The sequence below is a fragment of the Coregonus lavaretus genome (genome assembly GCF_964263955.1).
Source record: "Coregonus lavaretus genome assembly, chromosome: 16".
In the NCBI taxonomy this organism is placed as follows: Eukaryota; Metazoa; Chordata; class Actinopteri; order Salmoniformes; family Salmonidae; genus Coregonus; species Coregonus lavaretus.
The window spans coordinates 28,463,000-28,478,233 of NC_140003.1; the positions used below are offsets into that span (position 1 = coordinate 28,463,000).

General features: G+C 44.0%; 1 protein-coding gene across 1 annotated transcript in view; it reads right to left on the bottom strand.

Moving 5' to 3' along the window:
* The window catches only part of LOC311144000 (pre-mRNA-splicing factor CWC22 homolog), a 45,192-nt gene that overhangs the window by 22,858 nt on the left and 7,100 nt on the right, over positions 1-15,234 (bottom strand). Inside the window, exons 3-13 of the mRNA XM_084179912.1 lie at positions 12,668-12,936; positions 11,452-11,507; positions 11,196-11,282; positions 10,677-10,919; positions 9,265-9,393; positions 8,853-9,021; positions 7,326-7,515; positions 6,906-7,112; positions 4,816-4,878; positions 4,385-4,492; positions 3,401-3,485 (exon numbers count right to left, since the gene is read on the bottom strand). Of these exons, the coding sequence (XP_084036038.1) occupies positions 3,401-3,485; positions 4,385-4,492; positions 4,816-4,878; positions 6,906-7,112; positions 7,326-7,515; positions 8,853-9,021; positions 9,265-9,393; positions 10,677-10,919; positions 11,196-11,282; positions 11,452-11,507; positions 12,668-12,936 (1,606 nt within the window). The remainder of the gene's footprint in view (positions 1-3,400; positions 3,486-4,384; positions 4,493-4,815; positions 4,879-6,905; positions 7,113-7,325; positions 7,516-8,852; positions 9,022-9,264; positions 9,394-10,676; positions 10,920-11,195; positions 11,283-11,451; positions 11,508-12,667; positions 12,937-15,234) is intronic.

Here is a 15,234-nt window from a genome sequence, read left to right on the forward strand (position 1 = left end):
TGACTTGGGAGAGCTCAGTGACAGCTGGGAAACATTACAGCACGTCTAATCCTTTTAACACTGACACACACACAAAACACCACAGACAGACTGAGGTTATAGGAAACACACACCATGCTAACCAGATCCTGATACAGGCCAAGAAACAGAGAGGATGGGCTGCAGTAAGTGGGCCACACACACAAAGGCTGCACAATTCATTTAATTTTTATAGAAATTGCGATGTTGACATGTGCAAAATGCAAATCGCAATGTGTTTGTCGTCTCTATCCAGTCTCCCTCGCTCTCATGCAGCTGCTTGCTTCCGACACACACCAAGCCCCGCCCCTTGTAACTCAAGCAGGCACAGATGGCTGTTAGATTCACTCACTCAGCTTGAGTCGGCATGCTTCTGTTAGCTAGCCCATGCAGTCAAGAAGCAAGAACGATGCAGCTTTCAACTTTGCTTCTTCATATCAATCCACATGTTTTCTGTATTACACTATTCGTTTTTGTATCTTTATCTCTGCAAACAGCTAGTTTGTTAATGCTCCACACCACGTGCCAAAAAACAACAACGTGTTAGCTGCTAATGCTAATTGCTCTAATACAGGCTGCTGCCAGTGACAGTGGCAGCATGTTGTTTGTGCAATCAGAGAGGAATAGGTGAAGCATATTCTAAAATCTGTCTGAATATAACATCTCTATTCAAATGTAACATCTCTATTCAATTGTAATTAGGGTCTCCTGGGAAACACTGAACAACACTTTGGTTTCTACCCTGTCACAACTACTACTATACAGTCTTTTTTATTCGTTGTCATGCCAAACACCAGCCATAGAATTAGAATAGCCTACTCATTATATTTCTATGATTCCAACGGTTCACATTACACACACACACACACACAGTGCCTTCAGAAAGTATTACGCCACTTTTTGTTGTGTTAAAGCCTGAATTCAAAATTGATTAAATATGACAGTGAAAACATGTTTTTAGAAATGTTACTAAATGTATTGAAAATGAAATACAGAAATCTAATTAACATAAGTATTCACACCCAAGTCAATACTTTGTAGAAGCACCTTTGGCGACGATTACAGCTTTGAGTCATCTTGGGTATGTCTGAATCAGCTTTGCACATCCGGATTTGGGGATTTTCTCCCATTCTTCCATGCAGATTTTCTCAAGCTCTGTTAAGTGAGATAGGGAGCAGCAGTGACCAGCAATCGTCAAGTCTTTCCACAGATTTTCAATGGAATTCAAGTCTGGGCTTTGGCTGGGCCACTCAAGGACTTTCACATTCTTGTTCTGAAGCCATTCCAGCATTGCTTTGGCTGTATGCTTGGGTCATTGTCCTGTTGGAACATATATCCTCGCCCCAGCCTAAGGTCGTTTGCACTCTGAAGCAGGTTCTCATCAAGGATTAGCCTGTATTTGGCTCGATTCATTAATTGTTCCCTCTATCCTTACCAGTCTCCCAGTCCCTGCCGCTGAAAAGCATCCCCATAGCATGCTGCCACCACCATGCTTCATTGTAGGGATGGTGTTAGACAGGTGATGAGCTGTGCCTGGTTTTCTCCAGACATAACGCTTTGCATTCAGGCCAGAGTTACATTTTTGTCTCATCAGATCACAGAATACTTTGTCTTATGCGCTCAGTCTTTCACATGCCTTTTTGCAAACTCCAGGTGTGCAGTCATGTGACCGTTTCTCCGGAGTGGCTTCCATCTGGCCACTACCATAAAGCCCAGATTGATGAAGTGCTGTAGAGACTGTTGTCCTTCTGGCAGGTTCTCCCATCTTAGCCAAGGAACTACACTACCGTTAAAAAGTTTGGGGTCACTTAAAAATCTCCTTGTTTTCCATGAAAACATAAATTAAATTAGTTTGAATAGGAAATATAGCAAAATGCATAGGAAATGTAATCATTGACAAGGTTAGAAATAATCATTTTTAATAGAAATAATAACTGTGTCCTTCAAACTTTGCTTTTGTCAAAGAATCCTCCATTTGCAGCAATTACAGCCTTGCAGACCTTTGGCATTCTAGTTGTCAATTTGTTGAGATAATCTGAAGAGATTTCACCCATGCTTCCTGAAGCACCACAACCCAAGTTGGATTGTCTTGATGGGCACTTCTTACGTAACATACGGTCAAGCTGCTCCCACAACAGCTCAATAGGGTTGAGATCCGGTGACTGTGCTGGCCACTCCATTATAGACAGAATACCAGCTGACTGCTTCTTCCCTAAATAGTTATTGCATAGTTTGGAGCTGTGCTTTGGGTCATTGTCCTGTTGTAGGAGGAAATTAGGTCCAATCAAGCGGCGTCCACAGGGTAAGGCATGGCGTTGCAAAATGGAGTGATAGCCTTCCTTCTTCAAAATCTCCCACTTTACCACCACCAAAGCACCCCCCAGACCATCACATTGCCTCCACCATGCTTGACAGATGGCATCAAGCCCTCCTCCAGTATCTTTTCATTTGGTCTGCATCTCACAAATGTTCTTCTTTGTGATCCGAACACCTCAAACTTCGATTCGTCTGTCCATAACACTTCCTCTGTCCAGTGTCTGTGTTCTTTTGCCCATCTTAATCTTTTATTTTTATTGGCCAGTCTGAGATATGGCTTTTTCTTTTCAACTCTGCCTAGAAGGTCAGCATCCTGGAGTCGCCTCTTCACTGTTGACGTTGAGACTGGTGTTTTGCGGGTACTATTTAATGAAGCTGCCAGTTGAGGACCTGTGAGGCGTCTGTTTCTCAAACTAGACACTAATGTATGTCCTCTTGCTCAGTTGTGCACCGGGGCCTCCCACTCTTTCTATTCTGGTTAGAGCCAGTTTGCGCTGTTCTGTGAAGGGAGTAGTACACAGTGTTGTACGAGATCTTCAGTTTCTTGGCAATTTCTCGCATGGAATAGCCTTCATTTCTCAGAACAAGAATAGACTGACGAGTTTCAGAAGAAAGTTATTTGTTTCTGGCCATTTTGATTCTGTGATCGAACCCACAATTGCTCATGCTCCAGATACTCAACTAGTCTCAAAAAGGCCAGTTTTATTGCTTCTTTAAATCAGCACAACAGTTTTCAGCTGTGCTAACATAATTGCAAAATAGTTTTCTAATGATCAATTAGCCTTTTAAAATGATAAACTTGGATTAGCAAACACAACATGCCATTGGAACACAGGACTGATTGTTGCTGATAATGGGCCTCTGTATACCTATGTAGATATTCCATTAAAAATCAGCCGTTTCCAGCTACAACAGCCATTTACAACATTAACAATGTCTACACTGTATTTCTGATCAATTTGATGTTATTTTAAATGGACAAAAAAATAGCTTTTCTTTCGAAAACAAGGACATTTCTAAGTGACCCATATCGTGCAGCCCTAACACACACAGCGTAGCTACCCACCTTGACTGGATGGCGAGATAGATGGTACGGCGAAATGCGACCAGGTTGACTTCCGTCTGGTCAAAGATGGTGACTTTCTCTGCTTCTATAAAATAAAATAGTACATAGGTATAAGGATGAAGGAGGGTTGTATTGATTGTTGCACTGTCAGGTGTTGTCATGCCATCGGTCTCCACACAGAGGTCAATCTGTTTGTCGCACTCATTCTTTTGGGAAATATTTCCACTTCTCCAGCATGGCGTAGCCAATGCCAAAGTCGTGTGTTCGATTCCTGCAAGATACTAAAGATGAATGCACTTACTGAAGTCACTGTGGATAAAAAATAAGTGTCGAAGTGGCATGTATTATTATAATAATAATAATAATAAAACTGGAATCATTCAAGTTGATACAAAGTTTAATGAATAGAGTGCCGTAGTGTTCTGACAGACCATCTAGAAGGAGAGAGCAGTCAGTGAAACATAAAAGTAGTGACTGATCTCCTGCTTGGCATGGGGTAGCATGGAGACACTGTCATTAACGGTCAGGCTGAGAAGTCTCCATGTGCGTCCCGAAATGGCAACCTATACCCTATATAAAGAGACTACTTTTGACCAGAACCCATAGTAGTGCATTATATAGGGAATAGGGTGCCATTTGGGATGCACACAGGAGAGGTCTCCATCCTACCTAATGGTCTTGGTATGCAGTACATTTCCTCTGCAGTTCTGAGCCGCTGGAGATTGAGATTTCTGGGACAGATTACCTCTGCGACCAACAAGGAGAGCTAAGGCCACCACTATAACCACCACTGTCTCCAAGTTACCCCAGTACAGAGGACAGAATACCTATGCAACATCACTAAACTGAGCACTGTTAACATAACAGTATCCTTCCTCTTCTTGTCACGGTTTTGAAGCCTACTCTTTGTAATTGTTGAATGTGTCACTGTCCTTCTGTGTTACTTGATTTTTCAAATAAAATAAAAAGAAGTTGCATGCATACCATCTCCACCCTCTTCCCCCTCCTTTTCTTCATCATTGTCATCATCTTCATCATCATCACTTCCATCAGCATCTTCTCCAGAGTCGCTGCTGCCTTCATCCAGGATCTCTGTGGGGAAAAGAGACGGTCATATGACATACTGTACATTAAAACCATTACTTTCTACCACATTTGTATTTATTTAACCAGGCATGTCATAGAGAACACCATCTTTTACAATAACTATCTGAAATGTTAACACTATCATTATGGCACAGTATGATGGAATTCAGTTGATCATACAGACTTTACACACTGTCGTAGCTGCACCATTAGCTAGGTAGCTGCCAGACAACACTAACTTATTACATATTGAACCATATTCATTTCAAATTTTGTGCTTTGCCTTAAGGCAATAATTGGCATTGAGATCCATCCATCTAGCAACTCACCCTTTTTAATTGCTTTGTACTTCTCCTCATTCTCCAAGAAGTCTGGATCCATCTTAAAGACATCTGCAAGATACAGAACATAGTTGTTTTTAATAGCAACCATTCGTTTACAATTACTACATTTCAGAGCAATTAAAGTCATTCCAAATGAGCTACAATCAGAAATAATTACCCATAAAAACACACTCACTGTGTATTAGGATGTAATTCATAACAGGGCTTAATGTGATGATGGCTTTCTTCCCTTCTTTTGCACCCTAAAGGGATGCTTATATAGATTTCCCAATTAGGACAAGTTTGTCTGTGCTGAAGCTACAGAAAATATGTTTATCCTCTGTTGAATTTAACAAACATAAATAAATAGAAGCAGAAGCTTAATCTTAATGTCAGCCTGAAAATGTAACCCTCTTTTACGAGAGAGAGCGAGGGAGTGAGCTAGAGGGGGCAGAGGCGAGCGCTGCGATTTCTCTCCTCTCAGAACATTATTCCACACCGGGACATCAATAGAGAGGAAACCCCCAGCTATACCGAGTGGCGCAGCGGTCTAAGGCACTGCATCTCAGTGCTTGAGGCGTCACTACAGACCCCCTGGTTCGATATCAGGCTGTATCACAACCGGCCGTGATTGGGAGTCCCATAGGGCGGCGCACAATTGGCCCAGCGTCGTCCAGGTTTGGCCGGTGTAGGCAGTCATTGTAAATAAGACTTTGTTCTTAACTGACTTGCCTAGTTAAATAAAGGTTAAATAAAAATAAAATACAAGTATAATTCGCCCAGAATCCTTAGGGACCTAAAGGACAGCAGGTGAATTGACTGAATAATGGGACAGGGTATTCTTCTCTCTCCCCTGGCAATGAACCGTCATGCTGAAACTAAGCCATCACAGCTACGGCGCAATCTGATTTGCTTAAAAACATGTTCTCTCCTCCACTACATTTACACAGATTTCAAAATACTTGATAGTTGAAAACCACATGGTGGAAGCTCACCATTGGCTGGCTTTCACATTGTCAGTTCTTTCAGATCAGTGCAATGAAGTAGGGTGAGGACACCTTTTTGACAAGGTTTTGGCTGGTTTGGCCTACAGTACGTGAAAGCCTGGGACTACCTTACTCAGGATATCTTCTTGGTTGTAGTCATCCTCTAGAGGCAACATGGGTGTGAACTGACCCTATATATTCTATACACAGGCCTACTCAGTTTATTAGGTACACCACCCCATTCAAGAAAATGATTCGCTCCTACAGACAGTGAGGCACGTGGCCGTGGCTTGCTATATAAAGCAGGCAGACAGGCATCCAGTTACTGTTTGATTGAATGATAGTATGGGCAAAACAAGTGACCTAAGCGACTATGCGTGGTATGATCGTCAGTGCCAGGCGCGCCGGTTCTAGTATCTCAGAAACGTCCGGCCTAGTGGTCTTTTCACGCACGACAGTGTCTAGGGTTGACCGAGAATGGTGCGACAACATAAAAACATCCAGTCAGCAGCAGTCCTGTGAGCGAAAACAGTTTGTTGATAAGAGAGGTCGAAAGAGAATGGCAAGAATCATGCAAGGTAAGAGGCGGGCCACAAACAGGCAAATAACGGAGCAGTACAACAATGTGTGCAGAATGGCATCTCGGCACGCACAATTCATCAGTCCTTGTCACGGATGGGCTATTGCAGCAGACGACCACACCGGGTTCCACTCCTATCAGCTAAAAACAAGAAGAAGCGTCTCCAGTGGGCACGTGATCACCAACACTGGTCAACTGAGGAGTGGAAAAACATTGCCTGGTCCGACAAATCCCGGTTCCTGTTGCGTCATGCTGATGGCAGAGTCAGGATTTGGCGTAAGTAGCACGAGTCCATGGCCCCATCATGCCTGGTGTCAACGGTACAGGCTGGTGGTGATGGTGTAACGGTGTGAGGAATGTTTTCCTGGCACACGTTAGGTCCCTTGATACCAATTGAGCAACGTTTGAACGCCACAGCTTATAGAATCCATGACCTGAAGAATTCAGGCTGTTCTGGAAGCAAAGGGGGTCCGACCTGGTACTAGACTGGCCACGAGTGTATATTACATTAACAACCTGAAGCATCTTACTGAGTATATCTTCTTGGTTGTAGTCGTCCTCTAGAGGCAGCATGTGTGTGAACTGATCTTCTTCCTCCACCAGGTCCAGCCCCTCTGGGACGATAGGGTGGTCCTTAAACCCATCCTTCCTGATGGCAAACATCACCTCGATCATGTACTGCACCCGCTTGTCAATCTCTGACTCGTGAAGGATGTTGCGCAGCCGCTCGAAAATGGCTGAAAACAGAAGAGACAGTGTTTGAATTAGATAACAAGCGAAATTGAACATAACAGCACCAGATAAATAAATAAATCACTAGATTTCTCTGAATGAGCTGTGATGGAGTACAAAAAGGATTCTGTAGCTGTGATGATGGAACTAATGCTTCCTTTTCTCAAGCCTGTTCAAACTGCAAGAGTAGAGCAAACGTGTTCTGTATAGCTATGTACCATTGATGCCCCTAGGGGAGACCTCCGTGAGTTTGAGGCCACACTCCTTGAGGAAGCTGATGGACACCTCCACGCTGTCATCTGTAGGTCTCTCCAGGAGCAGAGTCAACATCTCCAGACATAAGACCTCATGGGCCACATTCTGATTGACGAGGTGAGCAACAAACTTTGATGCCGTGAGACATTGTGCCTGAAAAACAAGAAAACAAAATGTATTAGAAAGAGTAAAACAGCTGCGCTCTGAACTTCTCCATAATACACTACCGGTCAAAAGTTTTAGAACACCTACTCATTCAAGGGTTTTTCTTTTTACTATTTTCTACATTGTATAATAATAGTGAAGACATGAATATGAAATAATACATATGGAATCGTGTAGTAACCAAAAAAGTGTTAAACAAATCAAAATATATTTTATATTTGAAAATTTTCAAATAGCCACCATTTGCCTTGATGACAACTTTGCACACTCTTGGCATTCTCTCAACCAGCTTCATGAGATAGTCACCTGGAATGCATTTCAATTAACAGGGGTGCCTTGTTAAAAGTGAATTTGTGGAATTTGTGGAATTTATTTCCTTCTTAATGCGTTTGAGCCAATCAGTTGTGTTGTGACAAGATAGGGGGGTATACAGAAGATAGCCCTATTTGGTAAAAGACCAAGTCCATATTATGGCAAGAACAGCTCAAATAAGCAAAGAGAAACGACAGTCCATCATTACTTTAAGACATGAAGGTTAGTCAATGTGTGGTTCCCACAGTGCAGCATGGAGGAGGAGGTGTGATGGTGTGGGGGGGTGCTTTGCTGATGACACGGTCTGTGATTTATTTAGAATTCAAGGCACACTTAACCAACATGGCTACCACAGCATTCTGCAGCAATACGCCATCCCATCTGGTTTGCACTTAGTAGGACTATCATTTGTTTTTCAACAGGACAATGACCCAAAACACACCTCCAGGCTGTGTAAGGGCTATTTGACCAAGAAGGAGAGTGATGAGTGCTGCATCAGATGACCTGGCCTCCACAATCACCCAACCTCATCCCAATTGAGATGGTTTGGGATGAGTTGGACCGCAGAGTGAAGGAAAAGCAGCCAACAAGTGCTCAGCATATGCGGGAACTCTTTCAAGACTGCTGGAAAAGCATTCCTCATGAAGCTGGTTGAGAGAATGCCAAGAGTGAGGAAAGCTGTCATCAAGGCAAAGGGTGGCTACTTTGAAGAATCTAAAATATATTTTGATTTGTTTAACACTTTTTGGTTACTACATGATTCCATACGTGTTATTTCATAGTTTTGATGTCTTCACTATTATTCTCCAATGTAGAAAATACTAAAAGTAAAGAACAACCCTTGAATGAGTAGGTGTGTCCAAACTTTTGACTGGTAGTGTATGTATCAACATTATCTGTATAAATGAGGCAGGAGTGACTGAAGTGGCTAAAGCAGCCACCGTGTCTGATGACAAAATGCTTTCCATCACATCGTTATGATGTCAAAACATAATGAGGCAGCAGCCAGTAACCTTGTCGTTCCTCCTGTAGCCCTTGCGGAAGTTAAGGATGAGTCTCTTGAGGATGAGCTCTCCGATCTGAGGGAACTTGGAGTTGATGATGGCTACCACAGCAGCATAGACGTGGGTGAAGGTGGCCGAGGCACTCTGGGCCTGCAGGGTGGACCTGGCCAGGAGACCTCTGGAGAATGGACACGGACACACACAGACGGCGCAGACAAGAGACACGGACCGACAGACATGGATACGAGACAGACATCCATGCAGACACACGGACGGACAGATACACATTAGTGATCTGCACTAGAAAAATTACTTTAACCAAATAATCAAAAAGTAATACATTTGATTGATGAATCACAGATCAAAGCTCAGGCCATTATAAATAAATGTGAAATAAATAACTAAAAGCTGGAGCCATTACCTGCCCCTAACAATGTTCTCTTGCAGCAGTTCCTGGATGATCATGGCGATGTTGGACACGTTCACCTTATTGATCAGACCGTTGATGGACTTCTTCAGAGCCTCCCAGCTCATACGCTGGTACGCCAGACTGAAATAATTATCCTTATCAATCAAATGTATCCATGAAGCCATTTTTACATCAGCAGTCAAAGTGGTTGTAAAGTAACCCAGCCTTACAGCTACATGCTGTGTCGACTCAGCTCATTTCAGAATGGTGATTGCAGCAGGGATGTGTGCAATCAAGTAATAATAACAATACATGCTAACAGCGCATTTCTACAGCACACTTCCCTGAAGCAGAACATATTTCAAATTGCTTTCCAACAAAAAATACTTTCTAAAATGTCAGTACCTACACAAGACTACCTCAAAACAATGATCTAATTTATAACACTTTCAGCCTGGTTAATAGACTTACCTGTTTTTCCCAGTTCCACTAATAAATTAATTCATAAATAGTAACAGGACAAAGGAGCACTTGGGTCTGTAGCCACCAGATCAGCTGGTCTGGGATAGTGCTGATGGTGATGCTTTATTCAGGGACCCTAGAGTAGGCTCAGAGTGTACCTGTGTGTATGTGCACGTGAGTGTGTGTGTAGGCTCTGTGAGGACAGAAGGATAACAGGACAGGCTATCTCCATTGCCCTGCTTAGCCCCAGAAGATCTCAGTGAGCCAATCACTACTTCATTATCTTTGCCACTTCCTCCGCGTCCCAAATGGCACCCTATTCACTATATGGTGCACTACTTTTGACCAGGGCCTATGGCACTCTGATCAAAAGTAGTGCACTGCATAGGGAGTATGGTGCTATTTGGGACACACACCTCGTCTAAGGGTGCTCGGCCTCAAAGTGCCAAGATGCTTTTCCAGGAAATGACAGGAAGGTGACTATGTGAAAACACCTTGAGCTACAGATAGTCTGTGTCCGAAATAGCATCCGATTCCCTATTTAGTACAATGTAGGGATTAGGGTGCCATTTGGGACACAGACATAGATATCCACACCTCTCTGAGAGTCAGCGGTTCATTTTAGAGCCTCTAGCTTCAACACCTCGCTCCCGCCAGACCAAAAATGATTATCTATTGTGTTGCCATCGACTTACTAGACAGCATCTTGGAAGAACTTATATTATAGCATTTGAGCCTGGTCAAATGTCATCCTTTTATATTCGAAATATGGTAATGTTTCATTCTTTGATTGTAGTCTTGAGTTTGACTCCACCATCCATGAGTATTTGTTCTGTGATGACAGGGTGGACTGGCAGATATAGAATCTATAGAATGGACAAAGCCCCTCAGACCACAGCAATCTAAATAGGAATGTCCATTCTAATAATTATATTTCTATGTTTTCAGACAGCTTAACTCACCTGCTCTTGTCAGTGATCTGGGCCTGCATCATGCGCAGTTTGGCTGGGGGAATGTAGGCTCCACCAGTCCTGGTCAGGATAGGGTCCAGTTCCTCCTTCTTCTTCTTCACTGGTGGTTCCTCTGCAGCAGGGTCTTTCTGGGCTGGGGAGGGCGACCGGCCTCTCCTCCTGAATTCAGCTTCTCTGTCACGACTCGACCGGCGCTCGTAGTATCTGTCTCTGTCACGATCATCGTCCCTTAATCTGTGGTTGAGGCAAGGGCAGGTCAATATATCAATACTGCAGTGATCTTTTTAAGAATGGAGCTAGGTCTTGTCTGAATGTGGTCTACTCTAAATTAGTTGTAAACATGATACAGATCAATCATCATATTTAGAAAGCCCTTTTTACATTTGTCACAAAGTGCTTTACAGTAACCTAGGCCCCAAAGAACAAGCAGAAGTTGCAAGGAAATACTTCCCCAGAAGGAAGAAACCTCAAGTGGAACCAGGCAGACTGTGCCGTGTTCTGTTTCCGTACCTGCCATAACCTCCTCTACCGTAGCGCCGGTCCCTCTCCTGACTTCTGGAACGGGACCTAGAGCGGGACCTGCGGCGATCATCATCCCTAAAACAATAAGAAACAGATGTAGGGTTGGAAAATTACAGAGACTTTCCCAACGTTCACAGGTTGTTCATAAATACCAGTTGGAGGATTCCTGGAATCAGGAGGGAAGGCCTGGAGTAAGGGATGACCTACAGCTCTTATCTGCAGGTTAACATAGTTAGTCACTCACCTGTCATCTGGGGTGTGGCTCCTGCCTCTGTTCGCACTCTGGTCATCTGGACCACGCTGGAACACAAAATGTAAAGATGCCCCATCCGTTCAGTGTCTACAAACACATTACACCAGTGGAAACTTTTGTAATCGCATAACGTTAACAGTATGTACACGAATGTCAGCTTTGAGGGCTTGTTTCTCGGACAGTCGGACACAGATGAAGCCTAGTCCTCGACTAAAAAGCATGGTCAATAAAGAATCTCCACTGAAAGTTGGGCTAGGCAGTATACCGTATTTTACGATACACCGGTATTGATTCACGGACCGGTTTGGGTTTTTACTTTACCTTCTATAACAGTATTTGAATGTTTGTTTTGTTAAATGTGATACGCCGACCCCGTGTGTTATGTCAATTTTTATAGATTACTTCTCTACTTCAGTCATCTCTCTCCGCTCTCTCTCTCAATGACGCTTTCTACACAGACCTAGCCACGCCCTCTGTCACTCAAGGAGCACATTTGTTGTTCCTCAACCACGAGACACTTGCGTTCAGTCTGCATGGTCAATGCAGCGCATGCAACAATGTTGATGACACCAATGCTGTTTTCAATTTGCTGCTTAATATAAATCCACTAGTGTTCTATAATTACACTATTAGTTAGAGCAAACGTAATTAGCTATAGAGGCTGGTAATACCAGTGATGGTGTAGACCTAAATCAGCATGTTGTTTGTGCAACAGTATCTTCTAAATCAAAGAGGAATATGCGAAGCAAGAATATGTTAGCTACATGAAGTAGCTAAGAGAAAACATTCAATGTAGCCAAATATTTTATGGTCCCCTAGGACACACTTATCAACACTTTGGTTCCTACCCTGTCACAATAACACCTACCTGGCATTTTCATTCGTTGTCATGTCAAACACTGTATTCAAAAGTGCCCACTATTATATTCTAACTATGGAATTAGAATAATCATTTTATTGCCATGATTCCAACAGTTCACTTAAGTGTTTTGTTCTAAATCGCAAGTCAAATCACAATTGCAACATTTGGCAAAAAATAAGGCCTAGATTGTTTACCCATATCGTGCAGTCCTATGTGGCAGTGTGGATATTTTTATATTTTGGCTATATCGCCCAACCCTAACTGAAAGTATTTTTGGGGACCAGGATTACTTTCCAAACTGTGTCCGGCAAACGGGCCCCGAATGTGGCTGTGTCAGTCACTCACCATGATCTGTGCCACACTGCTCTTCATCCTGCAGCCCACTCCCTCATCACTGCTCTCATCGTTAGACCCACTGGACTCTTCTTCCTCCTGGCTGACACTGGCACTGGATGGGGCCCTACTATCCCTGGTGGCTCTGGAGCTGGCTACTCCTGGACTGGCCACTCCAGGACTGCCTAGAACTATGGGGACCTCTGAGCTGGGGCTGGCTGCTCTGGGACCCTCAGGTCCAGGACTGGCTGCAGGGCCATCTGCCCCCTCTGGTGCTTCCACTGCAGAAAAAAAGACAGTTAGGTTAATAAGTGGCTTTTACTATGCAGTTCTACATGACATTGTAGGACTATGTGGAATGTAGGTCTATGAGTCCGAAATGACATTGGTTTTCCTTGGAGACAAAGTCATACAGTGCATTCGGACATAATCAGACCCTTGACTTTTTCCAAATTTTGTGACGTCATAGCCTTATTCTAAAATTGATTATATTGTTTCCCCCCTCATCAATCTACACACAATTCCCCCCTAATGACAAATCAAAAAGAGGTTTTTTGAACATGCATGAAAAAAAAAAAAAAACAGAACTATCACATTTACATAAGTATTCAGACCCTTTACTCAGTACTTTGTTGAAGCACCTTTGGCAGCGATTACAGCCACGAGTCTTCTTGGGTATGACGCTACGAGCTTGGCACACCTGTATTTGGGGAGTTTCTCCCATTCTTCTCTGCATTTCCTCTCAAGCTCGGTCAGGTTGGATGGGGAGCGTCGCTGCACAGCTATTTTCAGGTCTCCAGAGATGTTAGATCGGGTTCTGGCCGGGCTCTGGCTGGGCCGCTCAAGGACATTCAGAGACTTCTCCTGAAGTCACTCTTGCATTGTCTAGGGTCATTGTCCTGTTGGAAGGTGAACCTTCACCCCAGTCTGGAGCAGGTTTTCGTCAAGGATAGCCCTGAACTTTGCTCCGTTCATCTTTCCCTCGATCCTGACTAGTCTCCCAGTCCCTGCCGCTGACAAACATCCCCACAGCATGATGTTGCCACCACCATGTTTCACCGTAGGGATGGTGCCATGTTTCCTCCAGACGTGACGCTTGGCATTTAGGCCAAAGAGTTCAATCTTGGTTTCATCAGACCAGAGAATCTTGTTTGTAATGTTCTGAGAGTCCTTTAGGTGCATTTTGGCAAACTCCAAGCGAGCTGTCATGTGCCTTTTACTGAGGAATGGCTTCCGTCTGGACACCCTACCATAAAGGCCTGATTGGTGGAGTGCTGCAGAGATGGTTGTCCTTCTGGAAGGTTCTCCCATCTCCACAACAAACTCCGGAGCTCTGTCAGAGTGACCATCGGGTTCTTGGTCACCTCCCTGACCAAGGTCCTTCTCTCCCGATTGCTCAGTTTGTCTGGGCGGCCAGATCTAGGAAGAGACTTGGTGGTTCCGAACTTCTTCCATTTAAGAATGATGGAGGCCACTGTGTCCTTGGGGACCTTCAATGCTGCAGACCTTTTTTGGACCCTTTCCCAGATCTGTGCCTCGACACAATCCTGTCTCGGAGCTCTACAGACAATTCCTTCAACCTCATGGCTTGGTTTTTGCTCTGACATGCATTGTCAACTGTGGGACCTTATATACACAGGTATGTGCCTTTCCAAATCATGTCCAATCAATTGAATTTACCACAGGTGGACTCTAATCAAGTTGTAGAAGCATCTCAAGGATGATCAACGGAAACAGGATGCAGCTGAGCTCAATTTCGAGTCTCATAGCAAAGGGTCTGAATACTTCTGTAAATAAGGTATCAGTTTATTTTTTTATCAATCTGCACACAAAAAAATCAGAAAACCTGCTTTCGCTTTGTCATTATGAGGTATAGTGTGTAGACTGATGCATTTTTTTTATTTAATCCATTTTAGAATAAGGCTGTAACGTAACAAAATGTGGAAAAGGGGAAGGGGTCTGAATACTTTCCGAATGCACTGTATGTCTTAGCTTCATTACGATTGCCTATAGTTTTTTAAGGGGCTGGATCAGCTTTAATAAAAAAACGTTGCTGTTGGTATTTTACCCCCTTTTTCTCCCCAATTTCGTGGTATCCAATTGGTAGTTACCGTCTTGCCCCATCGCTGCAACTCCCGTACGGATACAGGAGAGGCGAAGGTCGAGAAACGTGCGTCCTCCGAAACACAACCCAACCGAGCCGCACTGCTTCTTGACACAGTGCCCGCTTAACCCGGAAGCCAGCCGCACCAATGTGCCGGAGGAAACACTGTACACCTGGCGACCGAGTCAGCGTGCACTGTGCCTGGCCCGCCACAGGAGTTGCTAGTGCGCGATGGGACACGAACATCCCTACCGGCCAAACCCTTCCCTACCCTGGACGGCGCTGAGCCAATTGTGCGCCACCCCATGGGTCTCCCGGTCGCATCCGGCTGCGACAGAGCCTGGAATCGAACCAAGGATCTATAGTGACACAGCTAGCACTGCCTTAGACCACTGCGCCACTCGGGAGGCCCCGATCAGCTTTAATATTGCAAATAGATTGTGGCTTCCATATATACAGTGGGGAGAACAAGTAT